The 20736-nt window shown below is 53.5% G+C and overlaps 1 protein-coding gene across 1 annotated transcript; it reads left to right on the plus strand.

Moving 5' to 3' along the window:
• Positions 1–201: 201 nt before the first annotated feature.
• On the plus strand, positions 202–19396 carry LOC112125120 (E3 ubiquitin-protein ligase TRIM39-like). Its single transcript, XM_024223571.3, has 6 exons — positions 202–622; positions 2313–2408; positions 6496–6726; positions 11490–11512; positions 11612–11715; positions 18837–19396. Exons 1-6 carry the CDS (start codon positions 206–208, stop codon positions 19394–19396), a joined length of 1431 nt encoding a protein of 476 aa, XP_024079339.1. The 5' UTR covers positions 202–205.
• Positions 19397–20736: the final 1340 nt, after the last annotated feature.

The raw sequence follows: 20736 nt of genomic DNA on the forward strand, positions 1-20736 counted from the left end.
GCTGATTGCAGGATCAGAGTCTTATTGCTACATTTCTCACCAAAGCCTCCAGGGCTGGAACATTAGGGGTGATCTGGCTCCAGCTCAGCAAACAGCCTGACTCAGTTCCAGGAAGGGAAACACCCAATTGCTGCTGCTGCAGGCGGGGCATATTTCTGAGCTCAGGAAAGTGAAACTAACGCTGTTACACTGTCCACAGGGAGCCATGGCCACAGACAACCCCATGGAAAGTCTCCAGGAGGAAGCTACATGCCCCATCTGTCTGGAGTATTTCACAGAACCTGTCACTCTGGAGTGTGGGCACAATTTCTGCCGAGCCTGCCTCGCCCAGTGCTGGGAGGGATTTGATACACCCGCCTCCTGCCCTCAGTGCAGAGAAACTGTGCAACAGAGAAACCTCAGGCCGAACAGGCGGCTGGGAAATGTTGTGGAAATAGCCAAACGGCTGAGTTTACAGGCAGCAAAGGGAGCAGGAGAGGAGAGGGTGTGTGGGGAACACCAGGAGACTCTGAAACTGTTCTGTGAAGAGGATCAAACTTCTGTCTGTGTGGTTTGCCATCTGTCCCGGGATCACAGAGATCACAGGGTGGTTCCCATAAAGGAGGCTGCCCAGGAGTACAAGGTAGGGAATTTCTGTCAAGTTTAATGGGTAATAATTTTGGATTTTAATCACAGGCTGATTTCATTGAATGTTGCCTGTCAAAGGTGTGATGCATCATTCAGCTCTGTAAAGCCTTCATTGTATGGGAGATGCTATAACAAAATTAATGATCTGGCAGTGTGGAGACAGAATCAGAATATCAAGTGTTAAAAGATATCTGCTGTGGGAAACTTTTCTCTGAGATTCTGAATGCTTTTCAAACCCAGCTTCTACTGCTGAAATAAGGGGACTATTTACAGCACGGCCAGTGTTAACAATCAGTGAGGTTTAAATCACAAGAGCTGCAGGCCAGTCTATGTGAGTGTGTTACTTTGAGACTGGAGAACTGATCATTTACATATCAACACTGTTAATTATTTTCTTCCCCTGTGAGAGCGGAGAGGGAGAATTACAGCTCGGCACCATTTATTGCCAGTGATGCCTCCTTCCAATGTCACAAGCAGGTGATGTTTGGGAGATGCCACCTCTTATTTTTTCCCCAGTAAAGGATGACCAGGCCCAGAGAGCCCATCAGAGTCCAGTGGTACAGTCTAGCTACATGAGGGGAGTCTGGCCCCAGGAGGCCCTTGGAGCCAATCAGCAACTCCAACCTGTTTTGAACATTGCACCATCTACTGTGAACAGATCATGGTGTCTCCTTTTGGTGACTCACATGAGTGGGGCCTATTTTGTGGGTGGAGCTTCAAAGAATCCAGCAACATTTGACCCCCCCCCCACGCCCCTATCTGATCCCTGCTCATTTAAGAAGCTGTTTTGCTGGATGCAAAGGCTGCTTTTCTGCCTCCTGTCTCTCACTAGCCCCTGCTGGCTCCTCCCTCACTACTTCCCTGCAGCAGCACCGCAGGGGTGTCACCGAACAGCTCCCCAGGAGTTCTCAGCAGCAGCTGCAGCAGCCTGGGCCCTTGGGCGGAGGGGAGGAGAGAACTCGAGGGCTCAGAGAAGAGTGAAATGGGGCGATCTCTAGAGGGGGCTCAGGTGGGGGCTCTGAGGGGGCTGCCCTGGGTGTTGTACAGAGCCAGGCTGACAGGGCAGGAGCATGTCGCTGAGCCGGGTGAAGGAATCACACGCTGTCAAAGGGGAAGAGACCCCTGGGTTATTACAGCTCTGGAGCAGTTATAATTATGGGTGGCACATTCCCCCAGACCGAGTGTGTTCCCTGTTTCTCACTGACCTCCAGCCACATCACAGCTTCACCCTGTACAGTTAATGGGACTGCGCTGGCTCCGGTGCTCAGCTGCTGCCTGAGGGAGGCCACATGGGAGCCTGGACAGACGAGAGCACAGTGGGGTCTTGTTCCTGGCCTGGGTCTGGGCACAGTGCAGCGAGGTGCTGTCCCAACCTCTTCACTCTCACTGGCAGGAGGGATCGTTCAGAACCTTCCCAGCTATTTCCCCTCTGGCCTGTGCTCAGAGATGAGAAGCTTTAGCTAAATCACAGGCTCTGAGAAGCCCTGAGTGTCTGCAGGAAGCAGAGCCCCTGCTCTGAGACTGGCGTCTCTGCTCCCATGAGGCCTTTGGGGCCGGCAGAGCTGAGTCTGCTGCTCGCTTCCAGGGTATTTACTGCTCGTGTATGAAATGCCAATATGTACAGTACTGTCCACCCATCGGACAGGCAGACTAATGGCTGTTTATCACACACGATGCCCCTGCAGGTGAAACTCCAGGGAGCCCTGGGCCCTCTGAGGAAGGAGCTGGAAGAGGCCCTGGCTCTGATGTCTAAAGAAGAGAAGAAAACCACAGAGTGGCAGGTGGGTGTCCGGGTTTATTCCTCCCTGAGCCCTTCCCCCTGCAGCGTTTCCAGGAATGACGGGGCCGTAAAGCTCCAGGATGAGGTTATGAACCTGCTCTGGTTGTTTGCTCCATTGCACAGGCTTGGTGCCGGCCATGGGCGGCGCATGCCTCTGGCATTTGGGGAGGCTGGGTGTGAGTACCTGGATCATCCCCTGCGCCTGGATTATCGCCCTGCCCACTGCTCCACCCCCATTTGTCCTCTTCTCCCCGAGGCCCTGCCCACGCTCCACTCCTGCTCTGCCCCATGCCCCGCTCCCGCTCAGCCCCCTCCCCAGAGGCTCCCCACACACCGCTCACTGTTGCAGCTCGCTCCTCTCCCCCACCCCCTCCCCCAAAGCCCCCTCGCCTGCCGCTTGTTCCTTTCTCCCCCTTCTATCTTAAGGGTGAGTGCTGGGCGGGGGAGAGAGAGGAGCAAATGGCAACCCCCCCACAGCTGACGGGAAGCAAGCGGCGGGTGCTGCGGGCTTCGGGGGAAGAGCGGGAGCGAGGGCTCCAGGGGGAGTTCAGGCAGCACTCCAAAGGCGGCAGATCTGCAGCATGCCCCAAAGGGAGATGTGCTGCAGCCTGTCTGGGGAGGCTCAGCCTCCCCTGGCCTATGGTACCTGCCATCCAGGGTGCTGGCAGCATCAGGCTGTGTCTCTGGTGGGGATCTCAGCACAGCAGCTCCCGTAGGCGGAGGAGGGGCAGTTCCTGGCCCTTGTACAGTGGTGCAGACCCACCCCTGAGATCTCTGATAGGGGCAAATTCTCAATATGGGGTGCAGTGTTTTCACTATTCCATGGGTCCTGTTTCCCTCCTGCAGATGGGGAGGGTGTGTCGGCTGCTACAGCCATCGGTTTTCAGTGGCCTCCATGACAAAGCTCTGCAGTGTCTCTGCAGCCTGGAGGAAACAGATTGTTCCTTCTCCCTCTGCACCCACAATCCCTGCAGTGACTCTGCCCAGTGCCTGGGCCAGACACTGGAGCTGGGAAGAGGATTTGCCCCCATGGGTGAGGTTCAGATTCACTCAGCTGGCTGGGCTGGGGCCATGCTGGGAGCTGAGCTCTTCTGAACATCAAACCCAGTTGCAGGTGTGGAGCTCTGTGGAAAATCTGCCCCCAGGCTGCATCTACATGGCCCCAACAGCAAGCTCCAGGCTCGTCACTGAGTAACACCCAGGGGTTTGGGTGGGCGTGTACAGTCCATGCTGCTGGGGCTTCATAGCTACCAGTACCCGAGCTAGCCAGATCAAAGCTAGCCTGGGTGTGTCTACACACGGTGCTGTCACACCTTCATTGCAGTGTGGACACCCCCTGAGTGAGCAGAGCCAGGGGCAGGTCAGAGTAAAGCCAGGCAGCGCTCGGCCACGTCGCAGCCTCTGTCGCCATCACGTGGCCACTTCATCCCAGTCACCTGCTACTGTTACTGTGACTTTACCTGTGCTTGTCTGTAGCCAGGTGATGAACCCATGGGACAAAATATCTGTTCTGGTTCACCTGCCTCTTTCAGTTAAATTCCTGCCGAGAGCATGGGGGTGTGTGAGGAAGACACCAGCAGCAGGGATGAGAGGAGAAGTAGGTGTCCCACTATTCAGATAAAAATGGCCATTTACAAGAGCTGAAATGCTCAGAGCTGGGGCCTCTGGTTCTGCATCTGAAGCCGTATTTACAGCCCGGCGGAAGTGGCTGATTTCCAGAGGACAGAACCGCAGCAGCTCCCACTGCCCGCACCAGAAGCAGTTGGTGCTCAGTTCCTCAGACAATAGGGATTTAGGTGCATAACAATTAACAGCCAGGTTTGAATGTGTCCGGCAAAGTGCCCAGCCGGCGCCATGGAGGTGGCTGCCCCTTGGGACAGTCACTGGGGTGGTTCTGAAACCATTGATTATTGCCCCGTGAGAGCGAGTTACGTCCTACATCACCAGAGGTCACGGCCCAATGATCAGTGTCACTCGGCAGAGTAACTGCAGCCCCAGCGACTGTGAGACGAGTTCCAGCAGGGGCGGCCAGTCACCCACTGAGAGGGGCTGTCATGGGCCTGAGCCAGGTGGGGGTATCCCCATGGGCGGAGCAGGGCCGGGAGGTGACAGGCCCCATGAAGGATGCGCTGTCCATGTCTGACGGGGGGAGATGTTAGGGATACGATAACGCTGCGCCACTCGAATTAGCTGTAACTCAACAGCTCCCAGGGGGCAGGAGGGGAAGGAGGCTGCAGGCCCATGGCCCTTTGCAGGGTCCAGGCCACATGCACAAAGCCTCGGGCAGGTGCTAGCAGGGGCTCCTGAGGGAGCTGGGGCTTGTCAGGGCTGTAACCGAATTGTCTGAGTGCCCCATGGCTGCAGCGCTCCCAGGGGTGGGGTGGGGGATGGGTCAGTGTCCAAAACCCATTGGCAGATGGGCCCAGGGGTGCTGGAGGCTGCATTGGGGGCTCGGGGCAGAGGTAGGAGGTGGAAGTTACAATGCTCAAGCAGCTGCCTCTTCAGACACAGACACTGAGCACAGCCCCTCCCCCACCACACAGGGAGCCGGACAGACAGACGGGTTAAAGCCCTGCACAGGGAAGGGTGGGGGTTGGCACAGGGCACAGACTAGTGGGGGGAAGGGCTGGGGCTCACGTACTGGTGTTTCAGGGGGGAGGGCTCTGGGGGCAGGGGACAGGGGCTGGGGAAGCTGCTGAAGCCCCTGGCCATGTTGGCATTTCAGGGAGAGTGAGAGGGACTTTCCCCAACATCACTGTGGCCCGAGTCACACTGGGGGGCAGGCTCACCCCAGGGTCACCCAGCACCTCTGAGCTGAGCTGCAGGGGAGCTAAAGAGGCCAGTGCAGAACAGCCAGCCCCTCCCCCAGCCAGGATCAGTACCGGCTCAGCATCGTTCCCACGGCTCCTTTCAGAGAGCAGGTGGGGACACAGCTGGCATCAGCCAACCCGCTGCTCTGTGAGCCGAGAGGGCTCCCTAAAGGCTGCGATCCCAGGGGCACTGGGCACATGGGCATGGGGCACTTGACCAGACTGGGTGAGGCCAGATCCAGCTCCGACAATTCCCTGGGCACCCAACACTCATGTGAGCCCCAGGATGTCACCCAAAGGACTATTAGCACCAGCCCAAGGTCCTGAACTTGGCAGCCCTGGGAGCAGGTTGTCAAAGAAGGAGCATCGCCCACATCCTGCTGTGATGGCTCCCCCTGGGTTCTGAGGGCCCAGCACTTGGCACCCAAATCCCCCCACGGACGCCCTGTGCAGCCCTCTCTAAATCTCTCCCATTCCCTCGATTTCTCCCCACTCCACTCTGTCCATCCCATGCCACCTGCAATCACATACTGCAGCTTTACAAAGCACCCTAGACAACCCCGCTATGGAACTGGTCATATGAACTGAAACAAACCCTTTATGGTACATTTCCCAAAGAAGTAAATATCCTTACAAATCTGATACTGCTTTAATATCTGCTCTGGTTAGGCCTCAGCTGGAGTATTGTGTCCATTTCTGTGCACCGCATTTCAAGAAAGATGTGGAGAAATTGGAAAGGGTCCAGAGAAGAGCAACAAGAATGATTAAAGGTCTTGAGAACATGACCTATGAAGGAAGGCTGAAAGAATTGGGTTTGTTTAGTTTGGAAAAGAGAAGACTGAGAGGGGACATGATAGCAGTTTTCAGGTATCTAAAAGGGTGTCATAAGGAGGAGGGAGAAAACTTGTTCACCTTAGCCTCTAAGGATAGAACAAGAAGCAATGGGCTTAAACTGCAGCAAGGGAGGTCTAGGTTGGACATTAGGAAAAAGTTCCTAACTGTCAGGGTGGTTAAACACTGGAATAAATTGCCTAGGGAGGTTGTGGAATCTCCATCTCTGGAGATATTTAAGAGTAGGTTAGATAAATGTCTATCAGGGATGGTCTAGACAGTATTTGGTCCTGCCATGCGGGCAGGGGACTGGACTCGATGGCCTCTCGAGGTCCCTTGCAGTCCTAGAATCTATGAATCCCCTGCTTCATGGACAGAGGCCCAGTCTGTGTAACTCAACATCCGGCTCACGTTTTCTCTGTGCCTTTCCTATTTTTCTATCTCCAGAGGAAAGTGAGGAATAAGAGAGAGATGATTGCAGGTGAATTTAACAAACTGCACACACTGCTGAGAGAGGAGGAGCAGCTGCTTCTGCAGAGCCTGGAGGAGGAGGAGAGGGCGACTCTGCAGAGACTAAGGAAAAATGTCACCAAACTCTCCCAGCAAAGCTCCTCTCTGCATCAGCTGATCACAGAGATCGAGGAGAAGTGTCAGCAACCAGTTGTCGAGCTGCTAAAGGTGAGACGGCATCAAAATTCTCCCCCCATCCAGAATTATAACTCAGATCCCTGGGTCTGGATCCCAACAATTAGAGTAAATGTGTCTGTGGTTACAGACAAACAGAACATCGGCTAAGGGCTCCATCAGTTCCAAAATATCGCAGTTCATGTTAGAGGGGAATTCTCCTCCTGGAGACCCAGTGAGGCCGTGGGAGATTAAATGGATGATACAAAAACGATACTGAGCTAAACCCGTCCCTGCTCTGACCCCAGAACACTGGACCCAACATGGTCGATAAACACAGGTACTGATGGGCTGGGTCCCTTGAAGGGAGAAACCTTTAGCTAAATCCCTGTCTCACCTACACAAATGAAACAAGTGTTAATGCAAAACGGTGTATGAGATTTTACCACAAAACAGTGAAGCCTGGGAGGGTTCATAGAATCACAGAATATCAGGGTTGGAAGGGACCTCAGGAGGTCATCTAGTCCAACCCCCTGCTCAAAGCAGGACCTAATCCCAACTAAATCATCCCAGCCAGGGCTTTGTCAAGCCTGACCTTAAAAACCTCTAAGGAAGGAGATTCCATCACCTCCCTAGATAACCCATTCCAGTGCTTCACCACCCTCCTAGTGAAAAAGTTTTTCCTAATATCCAATCTAAACCTCCCCCACTGCAACTTGAGACCATTACTCCTTGTTCTGTCATCTGGTACCACTGAGAACAGTCTAGATCCGTCCTCTTTGGAACCCCCTTTCAGGTAGTTGAAAGCAGCTATCAAATCCCCCCTCATTCTTCTCTTCTGCAGACTAAACAATCCCAGTTCCCTCAGCCTCTCCTCATAAGTCATGTGCTCCAGCCCCCTAATCATTTTTGTTGCCCTCCGCTGGACTCTTTCCAATTTTTCCACATCCTTCTTGTAGTGTGGGGCCCAAAACTGGACACAGTACTCCAGGTGAGGCCTCACCAATGTCAAATAGAGGGGAATGATCACGTCCCTCGATCTGCAGGCAATGCCCCTACTTATACAGCCCAAAATGCCGTTAGCCTTCTTGGCAACAAGGGCACATTGTTGACTCATATCCACCTTCTCGTCCACTGTAACCCCTAGGTTCTTTTCTGCAGAACTGCTGCCTAGCCACTCGGTCCCTAGTCTGTAACAGTGAATAGGATTCTTCCATCCTAAGTGCAGGGCTCTGCACTTGTCCTTGTTGAACCTCATCAGGTTTCTTTTGGCCCAATCCTCTAATTTGTCTAGGTCCCTCTGTATCCTATCCCTACCCTCCAGAGTATCTACCACTCCTCCCAGTTTAGTGTCATCGGCAAACTTGCTGAGGGTACAGTCCACGCCATCCTCCAGATCATTAATGAAGATATTGAACAAAACCAGCCCCAGGACCAACCCTTGGGGCACTCCGCCTGAAACCGGCTGCCAACTAGACATGGAGCCGTTGATCACTACCCGTTGAGCCCGACGACTTAGCCAGCTTTCTATCCACTTTATAGTCCATTCATCCAGCCCATACTTCTTTAACTTGCTGGCAAGAATACTGTGGGAGACCGTATCAAAAGCTTTGCTAAAGTCAAGGAATAAGACATCCACTGCTTTCCCCTCATCCACAGAGCCAGTTATCTCATCATAGAAGGCAATTAGGTTAGTCAGGCATGACTTGCCCTTGGTGAATCCATGCTGACTGTTCCTGATCACTTTCCTCTCCTCTAAGTGCTTCAGAATTGATTCCTTGAGGACCTGCTCCATGATTTTTCCAGGGACTGAGGTGAGGCTGACTGGCCTGTAGTTCCCCGGATCCTCCTCCTTCCCTTTTTTAAAGATGGGCACTACATTAGCTTTTTTCCAGTCATCCGGGACCTCCCCCGATCGCCATGAGTTTTCAAAGATAATGGCCAATGGCTCTGCAATCACATCCGCCAACTCCTTTAGCACCCTCGGATGCAGCGCATCCGGCCCCATGGACTTGTGCTCGTACAGTTTTTCTAAATAGTCCCGAACCACTTCTTTCTCCACAGAGGGCTGGTCACCTTCTCCCCATACTGTGCTGCCCAGTGCAGCAGTCTGGGAGCTGACCTTGTTCATGAAGACAGAGGCAAAAAAATCATTGCGTACATTAGCTTTTTCCACATCCTCGGTCACTAGGTTGCCTCCCTCATTCAGTAATGGGCCCACACTTTCCTTGACTTTCTTCTTGTTGCTAATATACCTGGAGAAACCCTTCTTGTTACTCTTAACATCTCTTGCTAGCTGCAACTCCAAGTGTGATTTGGCCTTCCTGATTTCATTCCTGCATGCCTGAGCAATAGTTTTATACTCCACCCTGGTCATTTGTCCAATCTGCCACTTCTTGTAAGCTTCTTCTTTGCGTTTAAGATCAGGAAGGATTTCACTGTTTAGCCAAGCTGGTCACCTGCCATATTTACTGTTCTTTCTACACATTGGGATGTTTTTTTCCTGCAACCTCAATAAGGATTCTTTAAAATACAGCCAGCTCTCCTGGACTCCTTTCCCCCTCATGTTATTCTCCCAGGGGATCCTGCCCATCAGTTCCCTGAGGGAGTCAAAGTCTATTTTTCTGAAGTCCAGGGTCCGTATTCTGCTGCTTTCCTTTCTTCCTTGTGTCAGGATCCTGAACTCGACTATCTCATGGTCACTGCCTCCCAGGTTCCCATCCACTTTTGCTTCCCCTACTAATTCTTCCCAGTTTGTGAGCAGCAGGTCTAGAAGAGCTCTGCCCCTAGTTAGTTCCTCCAGCACTTGCAGCAGGAAATTGTCCCCTACACTTTCCAAAAACTTCCTGGATTGTCTGTGCACCGCTGTGTTGCTCTCCCAGCAGATATCAGGGTGATTAAAGTCTCCCATGAGAACCAGGGCCTGCGATCTAGTAACTTCTGTTAGTTGCCGGAAGAAAGCCTTGTCCACCTCATCCCCCTGGTCTGGTGGTCTATAGCAGACTCCCACCACCACATCACCCTTGTTGCTCACACTTCTAAACTTAATCCAGAGACTCTCAGGTTTTTCTGCAGTTTCATACCGGAGCTCTGAGCAGTCATACTCCTCTCTTACATACAATGCAACTCCCCGACCTTTTCTGCCCTGTACTGTCCTTCCTGAACAGTTTATATCCATCCATGACAGTACTCCAGTCATGTGAGTTATCCCACCAAGTCTCTGTTATTCCAATGACATCATAGTTCCTTGACTGTGCCAGGACTTCCAGTTCTCCCTGCTTGTTTTCCAGGCTTCTTGCATTTGTGTATAGGCACTTAAGATAACTCGCTGATTGTCCCGCTTTCTCAGTCTGAGACAAGAGTCCTCCTCTCCTGCTCGTGCTTCGTCCCGGTATCCCATTTCCCCACTTACGTCAGGGCTTTGGTCTCCTTCCCCTGGTGAACCTAGTTTAAAGCCCTCCTCACTAGGTTAGCCAGCCTGCTTGCAAAGATGTTCTTCCCTCTCTTCGTTAGGTGGAGCCCGTCTCTGCCTAGCACTCCTCCTTCTTGGAACACCATCCCATGGTCTAAGAATCCAAAGCCTTCTCTCCGACACCACCTGCGTAGCCATTCGTTGACTTGCACAATTCGACGGTCTCTACCCAGGCCTTTTCCCTGCACAGGGAGGATGGACGAGAACACCACTTGCGCTTCAAACTCCTTTATCCTTCTTCCCAGAGCCACGTAGTCTGCAGTGATCCGCTCAAGGTCATTCTTGGCAGTATCATTGGTGCCCACGTGGAGAATCAGGAAGGGGTAGCGATCCGAGGGCTTGATGAGTCTCGGCAGTCTTTCCGTCACATCGTGAATCCTAGCTCCTGGCAAGCAGCAGACCTCTCGGTTTTCTCGATTGGGGCGGCAGATAGATTACTCAGTCCCGCTGAGGAGGGAGTCCCTGACCAGCACCACCCTCCTCCTTCTCTTGGGAGTGGTGGTCGTGGAACCCCCATCCCTAGGACAGTGCATCTCATGCCTTCCAATCGGTGGAGTCTCCTTCTGCTCCCTTCCCTCAGATGTATCATCTATTCCACTCTCTGCGTTAGTACCTGTGGAGAGAACATGAAAACGGTTGCTCACCTGTATCTCCATTGCTGGTACATGGACGCTCCTCTTCCTTCTTCTGGAGGTCACATGCTGCCAATTTTCTTCACCGTCCCTCAGTCCCCTCTGTGCAACCTGCTCCAATTCTTCAGAACGTTGTGCCTGTAGAAGCATATCCTGACGTCTGTCCAGGAAATCTTCATTTTCTCGTATGCAACGCAGGGTCGATACTTGTTTCTCCAGACCTCGAACCTTCTCTTCCAATATGGAGACCAGCTTGCACTTTGTACAGACAAAGTCGCTTCTGTCCTGTGGAAGAAAAACAAACATGGCACAAACTGTGCAGGTTACAACAACTGAACGCTCACCTCCCATATCACCTTCCTTCTAAGAGCTTCCTCAGCTGTTGCAGCAACTCACAGAAGCCCGCGAGATGTAAGCCTCAGTGGTCTCTCCGCGAACTCCCAGGCAAACTCCCTCTGCTAGCCTCCGCTGTTCGCCGCTCAGCTGTTTCACTGCTGACTGCCTTTTTATAAGTCAGGCTCACTCAAGGCCCACTCCAAGGGTCCTGTATTTGCTCCTCCTTCACCTGGAGAACTCCCTTGCGAAACTCCCGGTTAGCAGCCCCTGTTCGGTTGATCTATTTTCTAGATGAAAGTTTGATGCCCAGAGTGAGACTCCCTCAGTTTTATGCGCATTGTGTTAATACGGATCATTGATTTTCTTTTTTCTTTCAGGATGTGAAAAGCACATTGAGCAGGTGTGTTTCCTGTGTTCATTGCTCTTATATTCGTGGTGGTGGTTCTGGGATGATGTGTGTACAGAGCAGCTGAGTGATGATGGGACGTTTTCTTCATAGGAGTGAGAATGTGAAACTCCAGGACTCAGAAGCTGTTTCTACTGACCTGAAGAACGTGTATAAAATTTCCCTTGACCTGAGGGAAGCGCTGCAGAGATTCAGAGGTGAGTGGAGTCTACTGGGACATTCAGCTGTATTGTGCCTGGGGATCTGGACAGAGCCTGGGACCCCAGGACACGCATGTACCCAGCTGACAGGCTTGGAGCTGTGTGATAGCTGGAGGCTGATGTGCTGGGGAATTTGCCTGCAACTCACACCCACCTGCTGGTACTTGCCCAGGTGTCTGACCAGGCCCCATCACTCTGACATCCTGACCCCTCCATGGCTGAGTTAATGGGTGTCCCTGAGCCAGGTGCTGTGAGGCCTGGACTGGGCCCATCGCACTGGGTACTGCACAGACTGGTAACGGGGGACGTGTCTGTGCCTCTCTCCTGGGACATGTGAGGGCTGCGTTGTGTGGCCACCGCTCAGCACTGCCCCAGCCCCCATTAGCCAAGGCTGGCCGAGCTTTCTGAGCTGGAGGAGGGGCCGGTCTGGCTGCTGTGGTCTGACCTGGGCCATGTGTTGCTGGGTAACAAGCTGAATCCTACGGGCCCCTTGTCTGCTCTGAGCACAGCCCAGTGTGAGGTTGGGTCTGTGGTTTGCTGCTCAGTGAGTGAGACTCACTCACAAGAGTGTGACCCTGTCCCCATCCAATCCCCTCCGCACAACCCCAGAGTGGAGACCGGGGGGAAAGGCAGAAACCTGACAGTGAGGAGGGACAGAGAAGAAACTAAGGCAGAGGAGAGGAGGACTGGGAAGGTTCAGTGAGCTCGGTCTGTGATTGTTGAACTGGCCCTTTCATCCTACCCCTGCCGCTCCTCTCTTTCCACCCACCCCCAGCAGGGGGCAGTCGAAGGGGCCAAGCTGGGTGTATCTGTCCCAGCCAATGGAGGCTGCGCAGTCGGTGCCGCTGCAGGGCCAGGATCTCAGGGGAGCAGGAACCCCAGGCTGTGGGGGAAGCAGCTTCCTCTCTGTGACTGGCTGGAGTAGTCAGCACATCCCTGCTCCCCTCCCCGTTCACTGCTCCCAGCCCAGCTCAGTCTGTTCCTGCTGAGCTCTGGGCCATTCCACACCCCTGGCCCCTGAGCCTTTCAGGATCCTGAGCCAGTCACCTCAGTGCCTCGTTCTAGGGGATCACCAGCCCCTGGGGATAGGAGTTGCGGTTGGGAGAAGGACGAGGAACGGGGCTGCAATTGAGGCCAGGAGCCGGGGCCATGGCAGGGAGTGGACCCACAGTTGGGGCCGGCAGCTGGGGGCTTCAGCTGGGGGCGGAACCAGGGTTGGGGCTGGGGCTGGAGCTGAAGCTGGGGTCGCAGCCTGGAGCGGGGCTGGGAGTCGATGGCTGAGGCCGGGCCTGGAGATGCAGCTGGGGCTTAGGGTGGGGCCGGAGTGGAGCTGGGTGGCGTTCCCTTTCTGCCACAAATGGGGGCTGGTCCAGGCTCTGCCATGCCCCCCAAATGTTTGGGGACCACTGCTCTAGGAGCACCCCTTATTAGCTGTTTCACTGCCAACTAGCCACCTAGGGATTTAATTACTTCCAGGTTGGTCTGGGTTATCTCATTCTCCGTTATCGGAGTCTGTCACAGGTAGTCTGGTCCCTGACTCCCCTAAAAGGGCCAGCCCTCTTGACACATTTCCTTCCCCCCCCCCCCGAGAGCCAACCTGTATTCAAAGGTAGGCTTGACCATGGCTGACACTTGGTTCTGTTCTGCAGCCGGGGTGAGGTGGGGGGTAATTCCTGCCCTGCTGTCACAAGGAAATCTGCAAGGCCACTGGCCATAATTTTATTCTCATCACTGAAGTATGAAGAGTCCAGGAGTTTGATTCCCCAACTTTCTATGTAGCTCATGTTATGGGTAAAATCCCCCATAGTCTTCAGCATGTCATAGTTCAGAACAATTCTTTGGCCATAGCAGAGGTAGTCAATAGCACTCGACTTTCATCATTGGTGTGATGGTCGTGTAGCAGATATGGACTGGCTACAGAGCTTCCGTCTCAGCCAGATACACACCAGATGTGTTCATCACAAAATCCTTTAATGTTCTGCCAAGTATGGCTGAGATCAGCTTAAATATGGTATTTTACACCCAGTGCTACCTAGTGCTTGAACAGCATAATACAGTTTAGTGTTCCATTACACCCCCACCCCTTTAAGTTCTACATTACTACCATTTATAATATTTTCATTATCATACTGTATTTCAAGTTCAGTGTGGATCAGTCTCTTAGGTGTCTCTGAATGGTGCTGGTCTTCTAATTACACAGCCCGAACAGGTGACAGCTTGGTCATCTGTCTGTCCATTAGTTCCACCAACTGACTATGGTCGGTCTGAAGCAACAAAGAGTCCTGTGGCACTATGTTCGGTCTGGAATCCTTGAGTCATCTTCTTGTTTTGCATCCACCATCTGTAGCATTTGCTCAGTTGATTGTTGTTTCTGAGGAACATACTGTAGATGTTGACAGTTTCTGTTGAACTCTCCTCTCTTGGTCTTGATCACAGACAACCTGGGTGTTGAATTCTTTTTCTTTACAACAGCTGGAGTATTCCATTCTTTGTCTCCATCCAATTGGACACAAACATGGTCACCAGTTGCTAGGCCTGGTAGTTTTCTAAGTGATGTCTGTTGTAAAAGCGTTCACAAGCTATTTTTGCCTTTTTGTTTGATTTGTCTACTCTCTACATGTCTGGCAACTTTGGAGATAGATTCTTTTCCAAAGTTGGGAGGGTAGTTCTGAGTTGTCTTCCCATCAGCAGTTGTGCTGCACTATATCCAGTCGCTGCTATTGGTGTCGATCTATAACTCAGTAGAGCAAAGAATGGATCTTCCTGCTGAAGGATATTCTTGGCTGTCTGTACAGTTCTCAGCCACCTCTCCGTTCGCTTGTGAGTAATATGGTCTTCTAGTAATATGAGGAATCATATTTTGTTTGGATAAATTAAATTCTACGTCAGTGAATTGTGGTCCATGCTCTGTCACAAGTTCTTCTGGAACCCTGAAATGACGAAAAGTGCACGTCAGTTGCTGTATAACACTCTGGTATGTTACGTCTTTCAAGTACACTATTTCTATATACCTGGAAAAATAGTTCATGACTACCAGGTAAAGGTGGCCCCTGAATTCACATAAATCTGCAGCTAGTCTCTTCTAAGGTCTCTTTCATTCAGACTAGCTCCTTGTTAGTGTCACTAATTACTACTGGCCATATCTTTCTTCCCACCACCTTCAGTAGAAGAGCTATGAGATCCCAAGGGGGAATTTTTCTACCAAGGGCAAATTTAACAGCAGCTCTGGAGTGTTTCATAGCTGATGTCCTGAGCCTGGCCTGACCGTAACTGTGCGTTTCTGGGGATGTTGATAGTTACTCACTGGAAGTCACTGGGATTTGGGCTCCTAAGTTGCTGGGGCACCTTTGAAGTAGAGCTGGGTGTACTTCGGGGGTAAATTGTTTATTTGCCTATAAAATTATATTTTGGGTTGACTGAAACTATTCCTGAATCCATGTCAAAATTGCTGAATAGTTTCAATGACCAGAAAAAGGTGCCGCCACTTCCCTTCTAGCCTTTAGCCCAGTGGCTGGGTCCTCAGCTGGGAGCCCCAGGTTCAATCCCCCAGGTGATGTGGGGAAGGAATTGGAATGGGCTCCGGGTGTCTGGTGTGGGGCTTCCTCAATCTCTCCTGCTAAAGGCGTCCCCCTGTGTCTAAACACTGCCATGGGCACTGGGCCAGAGCGTGTGAGTGAGAATGACTCTGCAGCCCAGTGGTCGGGCTCCGACCTGGGAGTCCAGAGTCCAACTCCTCTGCTCCAGTGACCCTGTAATTATTGATCCATAACCCCAGGGAACGGAGGGGTTATGGCCCCTGGCACCGCAGTGTCTGAGCCATATCAATGCCCCCGTGCAAACCCCTAGTGCAGACACGCTGTGTGGGTGTGAACTGGGACTGGCCCCTAGTGCAGCTTCTCCCAGATGGAGGGAGCAGCAAATGGGGAAATGCCCCCTCCCCTCCCCACTGCCCCAGCCTCATTAGCAATCACCCCTGTTCCCCCCAGCACCCTTCAAGACTCATCTTCCCATTACCCTGCCCCCTTCTAACGAGCCCGGGCACCCTGCCCTTGCCCTAGCATGGAGAGTCCCAGCTGCACCAGTGTGTGTGGGGACGGCACCAACCTGCTCTTAGCAACAAACCAGCCACACATGACCCCAGAGCAACAGAGATTCCCTGGGGCCTGCCCCCTTCACCTTCCCTCTATCCCCCAGCACCTGCCTCTCCCTTACCCTTCCTTCAAACCCTGTGCCAAATTGACCCCTGCCTCTGTCCTGCCCCTCCCCTTCTTCTCACCCTTTTTCTGCTCCCCTGGGCCCTACCCCTCTGTCCCCACTTTGCCTCCCTGGCATGTACCTCTGCCCTCCACCCATCTCTGCCCCCTGGAACCCACCCTCCCTTCTCCCACTGCTGTCCTGTCACCTGCCCCTCTCGCAAAAACATCCTTTGCACCCTGGAGCCCACCCATCATTTCACCCCCCTGCTACCTCTTGGCATGAACCTCTCCCCTTCCACCCTCTGCTGCCATGTCTCTCACCCTACCCCACCCCTCGTCCCCCCCCGGTGCCTGCCACTACCCTCACCCCCTCTGCCCCTTCATGCCCCCACCCTCCTCTGCTGTCTTGGCTCCCGCCCTTCTCAGCCCCCTGAGCCCAGCCTGGTACCTGTCCCTGTCTCCATCCTCTATGACCCCTGCCACCTGCCCCTTCCACCCCTCTCTTCCCCTGGTTCCCACCCCTTCCCTCCTCTGCTCTCCCTGTGTCTGCCCTTCTGCTCAGCCCCCTCAATCCCTTGGCACCTGCCCATTCCCTTCCCCCCTCGTTCCAACCCCTTCCCTCCCTCACCCTGCCCCCCAGCATCTACCCCTCGCCTTGCCCCTTCCCCGCTGATGCCTATCCCCCTTCACTCCCTCTGCACCCTGACTCCACTCTCCTCACACCCCTCTGCCCCCATGACTTACCCCAGCCCCTGCCTTTCTCGTGACCACCCCTCCTTTCACCCCCCATCTCCTGGCACACACTCCTCCTGACCCCCTTCCCTCCTTTTGTCTGTCCCTTCATTATCCCCCTTCTGAACCCTGGCATCTGTCCCTCCCCCTGCCCCTCTGGTGTCCACCTCTTCCCTTGCCCCCTTCTGTCCCCAATACCTCCTCTTGCCCCTCTTTGTCCTTGGTGCCTGCCCCATTATATGCCACACCAGAGTCACGCTGGCACCTGCCCTTCCCCGGGCACATTACTGCCTGCCCATGTGCTCTCCCTCCTGTGCCTCCTGGCTTTCACCCCTTCCTCATACCCCTCTGGCACCCACCCCTTCCCTTATCCTCCCACCCACTGATGACCACCCCTTCAATAAACCCCCAAGCTCATTTGCCCCTCGTGCCTTCCCCATCCCACGACCCACCACTGTCCCTCCGGCATTTCTCTCTTCCCCCCCCCCCCACTCTGCCCTGGTTCCTGCTCCTTCCTTCTCCAACCCCTGGCCCCCAGCTCTCCCCTCAGACCAAGCCCCTTCCCTTGCCCCCACCTCCTGGTGCCTGCCCCTTCCCTTGCACCCCCTCCCCCATGCCACCTTCCCCTTAGTTCTTCCTCCTCCCATCTCCTCACCCTCTGTGTCCCTGAAACCTGTGCCTCTCACCCCCCTTAGTCCCCTGGTGCCAGCCCCTCTATTCACTCCTCCTCTGCTCCCTTGTGGCCCATCTCTACCATTGCCCCCATCTGCCTCCATGGTGCCAGCCCCTTTCTTTGCCCCCTTTGCCTGCCTGGTGCAAACCCCTTCCCTTGTCCCCCTTTGGGCCCCCTGGTGTCTGCCCCTCCCTTCAACCTCTCCTAACCTCTGGGTGCCACCCCTCCCCTCACCCTCTCTCTTCCCCCCTGGTGCCCACATCTCCACACCTCTCTGCCCCTAGGGCCCGCCCTTCTCCTCTCTCCCCTCCTTGCATCTACCCCTCTGCTCCTCCCAACCATCCCTCCTGGTGATTACATCTTCCCTCGCCCCACCTCTGTCTTCCTGGCACCCACCCCTCATGCCCCTCTCCCCCTTTATGACTGCCCTTTCCCTCACTCCACTCTTGCCCCCTGGGGTCTGCCCCACCCCTTGTCCCCCCATGTCCCTCTAGCACCTGCCCTACCCCTCACCCCTCTTTGTCCCCTTGTCACCTGCACCTTCTCCCACCCCCTCCTTTTTCCCCTGGTGCCAACCCCTCCTTCTACTCCCCCTCTGCCTCCCTAGCGCCTGCCCCTCTGTTCACCCCTTGTGTCCTCTGGTGGAAGCCTCTTCCCTTCCCCCATCCCCCAGTGCCGCCCACCCCTTCTCTAGCCCACCCTTTGGACCCCTGGTGCCCACCCCTCCCCTCTCTCTTTCCCTTGGCACCAGTCCTGCCCCTCACTCACACTCTATGGCCCAGATGCATGCGCCTCCCCTTCCCCCTTAGCCCCCCAGTGCCTGCCCCTCCCATCACCCCATTCTGCCCCCTGGCATATGCTCCTCTGATCACCCCCCCCCCGCAGTCCCCTGGCACTTGTCCCTCCTGTTGCCTTCCTCCACCCACTGGTGACTGCCCCTGCCCTAGTCAGCCCCTCTGCCCCCAGACTCCTGCGTCACTCTGTCCCCCTGGTGCCTGCCAATTCCCTCCCCCCCATGGTCCTGTCACCTGCCCCACTCCTCATCCCTCCCACATCCTGGCACCAGTCCCTCCCCTTGATTCCCTCTGCCCCATTGGAGCCTCCACCATTCCCTCACATCCCTCTGCCCCCTGGTGCCCGCCCCTTCCCTTGCTTTCCTGTGCCCCCTGAAACCTGCTCCTCCCTTCACCCCCCTCTGCCCTCCTGGTGCCTGCTCCTCTTCCCCCCATTGCCCTTGTCCCTGCCCCTCCCCTCTTCCCCTCCAACGCCTCTACTCCTGTCACCTGTCCCTCCCCTTTCCTCTCCCAGCATGAGCCTGTCCCCTCCCCTCCCCCGCCCCCACTGACACCTTCCCACCCCTCCCCTGCTCCTCCTGCCCTTTCCCCTCACAGGCAGACGGGCCCTGACTCCCCTCAGGCAACACCCCCCCCCCCCCAGCGATTAACGGGGACACAGGTTAATTTCCCTTTGATCCCAGTGACCAGCCCCTGGCCCTGACTCTGTGACTCTCTCCCCAGTGGACGTGACTCTGGATCCGGACACGGCTCATCCCAGACTCGTCCTGTCTGAGGATCGGAAACGTGTGAATCTCGGAGACACATGCCAGGATCTGCCCAACAACCCGGAGAGATTTGATCCTTGTCCCTGTGTCCTGGGCACTGAGGGGTTCACGGGTGGGAGGCGTTACTGGGAGGTGGAGGTGGGAGACAAGACTGAGTGGGCTCTGGGGGTTTGTAGGGAATCTGTGAGCAGGAAGGGGAAGGTCACACTCTCACCTGAGAATGGATACTGGGCCGTGTGGCTGAGGGATGGGGGATACAAGGCCTTCACCTCCCCCTCGACCCCCCTCCTCGTGAGCGTCAGGCCCAGCCGGGTGGGGATTTTCCTGGACTATGAGGCGGGTGAGGTCTCGTTTTACAATGTGACTGACAGGTCCCATCTCTTCACTTTCACTGGCACCTTCTCTGGGAAGCTCCGCACTTTCTTCTGTCCTGGTCTGATCGCTGGGGGTACAAACGCGGCTCCCCTGATAATCTGCCCGGTCCCAGCTCAGGCTGGAGGGAATCTCTGTCCCTGACAGTGACCCCGCGGCACAGACTGGCCCTTCCCAGCGCTGCTGATCTTCCCGCCCCCAGTGGTGGGGGCCAGTCACTGCAGCAACTGGACTTTCTGTGCTGACCATACGCTGCCTGTTTCCCTTTTCAACTGGAGGTTCCAGTCGAAAACAGACACCTGGGAACCCCCAGCCCTCACCTTTCCCCATCCCCGGCCCCAGGGGTAGCAGATGGGGGTGGATGGGGTCATTTACCCCTGTCAGAATTTTCTACCCCTGTGAAAGCTCAACGTAAAATATGAAAGAAAAAAGATTATTCTAATTTAGAAAATATTATTGTAACAAGGTGTAAATACAAGAATGTTTTAATTTACATTTCAACAGTATTTCAAAAACAAGCATCTAAACATATTTTTAGAAATGGAATTATTTACATTTATTTTTTCATTCTTCCCGCAAGTCTATATTGAAGTTTAACTTCTATAAATAACGTCATTTGTATTTCAACTGTGGAATTTCAAGAAATCCAAAATATTTATCTTAACACAATAAAGTATTAAATTGTCAGACTGGGTTGTTCAGTTACAATGTACATATGTCATAAACATCACAACTACACACATGTGCAGCTGCTCTCTCTCTCTCTCCCCCTCTCTTTATTGTCTTGACTGGTTCTGTCTGGCAGGCAGGGCACATACACCCACCTCCTGCACTACATCTTTGACAATTAATAGGTTAAAAATGATAGAATTAATTAAGCAATATAAGTTAACTCGCACAAGATTATATAAAAATCTTTGAACTTCTGTCAGCATTTATTCATGGGATTTTTAACTTCCTAACTACATATAATCGGTAATCAAGATATGACCCTTCCTTTCTTTTTCTCACATCAATTAAAAAAACACCGGCCTCGACCTCAAATGCTCTCTTCCTATAGATAGAAATCTCTTCTACAATCTCCATTTTTTGGTTTATTTTTCTTTAGAAATATTATTTGCAGGCAATGTACTGTTACTGTGCACTGTTGATTTCAAAGTACTGCCGGGCTCTTCATGTTCTTGGTTATAAGGACACAACAAATGTAGTTTGGTAAAGAAATAGAGAAGGAGCTGTATTCCTTTACTGAATCATCACAAATTAACGTAATTATATTAAAGATGCTGGCCCTTAATGACACATAACATGAAATTTGGTGAAGCTTTCTTGGGAAACCTTTCTTCTTGGCCATAAATCAGTAGAAAGGGTGATATTTTTGTTGTCATGTGAGGTTTAGAGTACAAAGAAAATGAAGTTGCTCCTGGAAATTCATCACAATTCCTCTGGGTTCTGTCCACCACCTTCTGCAATGCTCTGTAAAAATA

The sequence above is a fragment of the Terrapene carolina genome, unplaced genomic scaffold (assembly GCF_002925995.2).
Source record: "Terrapene carolina triunguis isolate 2854851 unplaced genomic scaffold, T_m_triunguis-2.0 Scaffold29987, whole genome shotgun sequence".
In the NCBI taxonomy this organism is placed as follows: domain Eukaryota; kingdom Metazoa; phylum Chordata; order Testudines; family Emydidae; genus Terrapene; species Terrapene triunguis.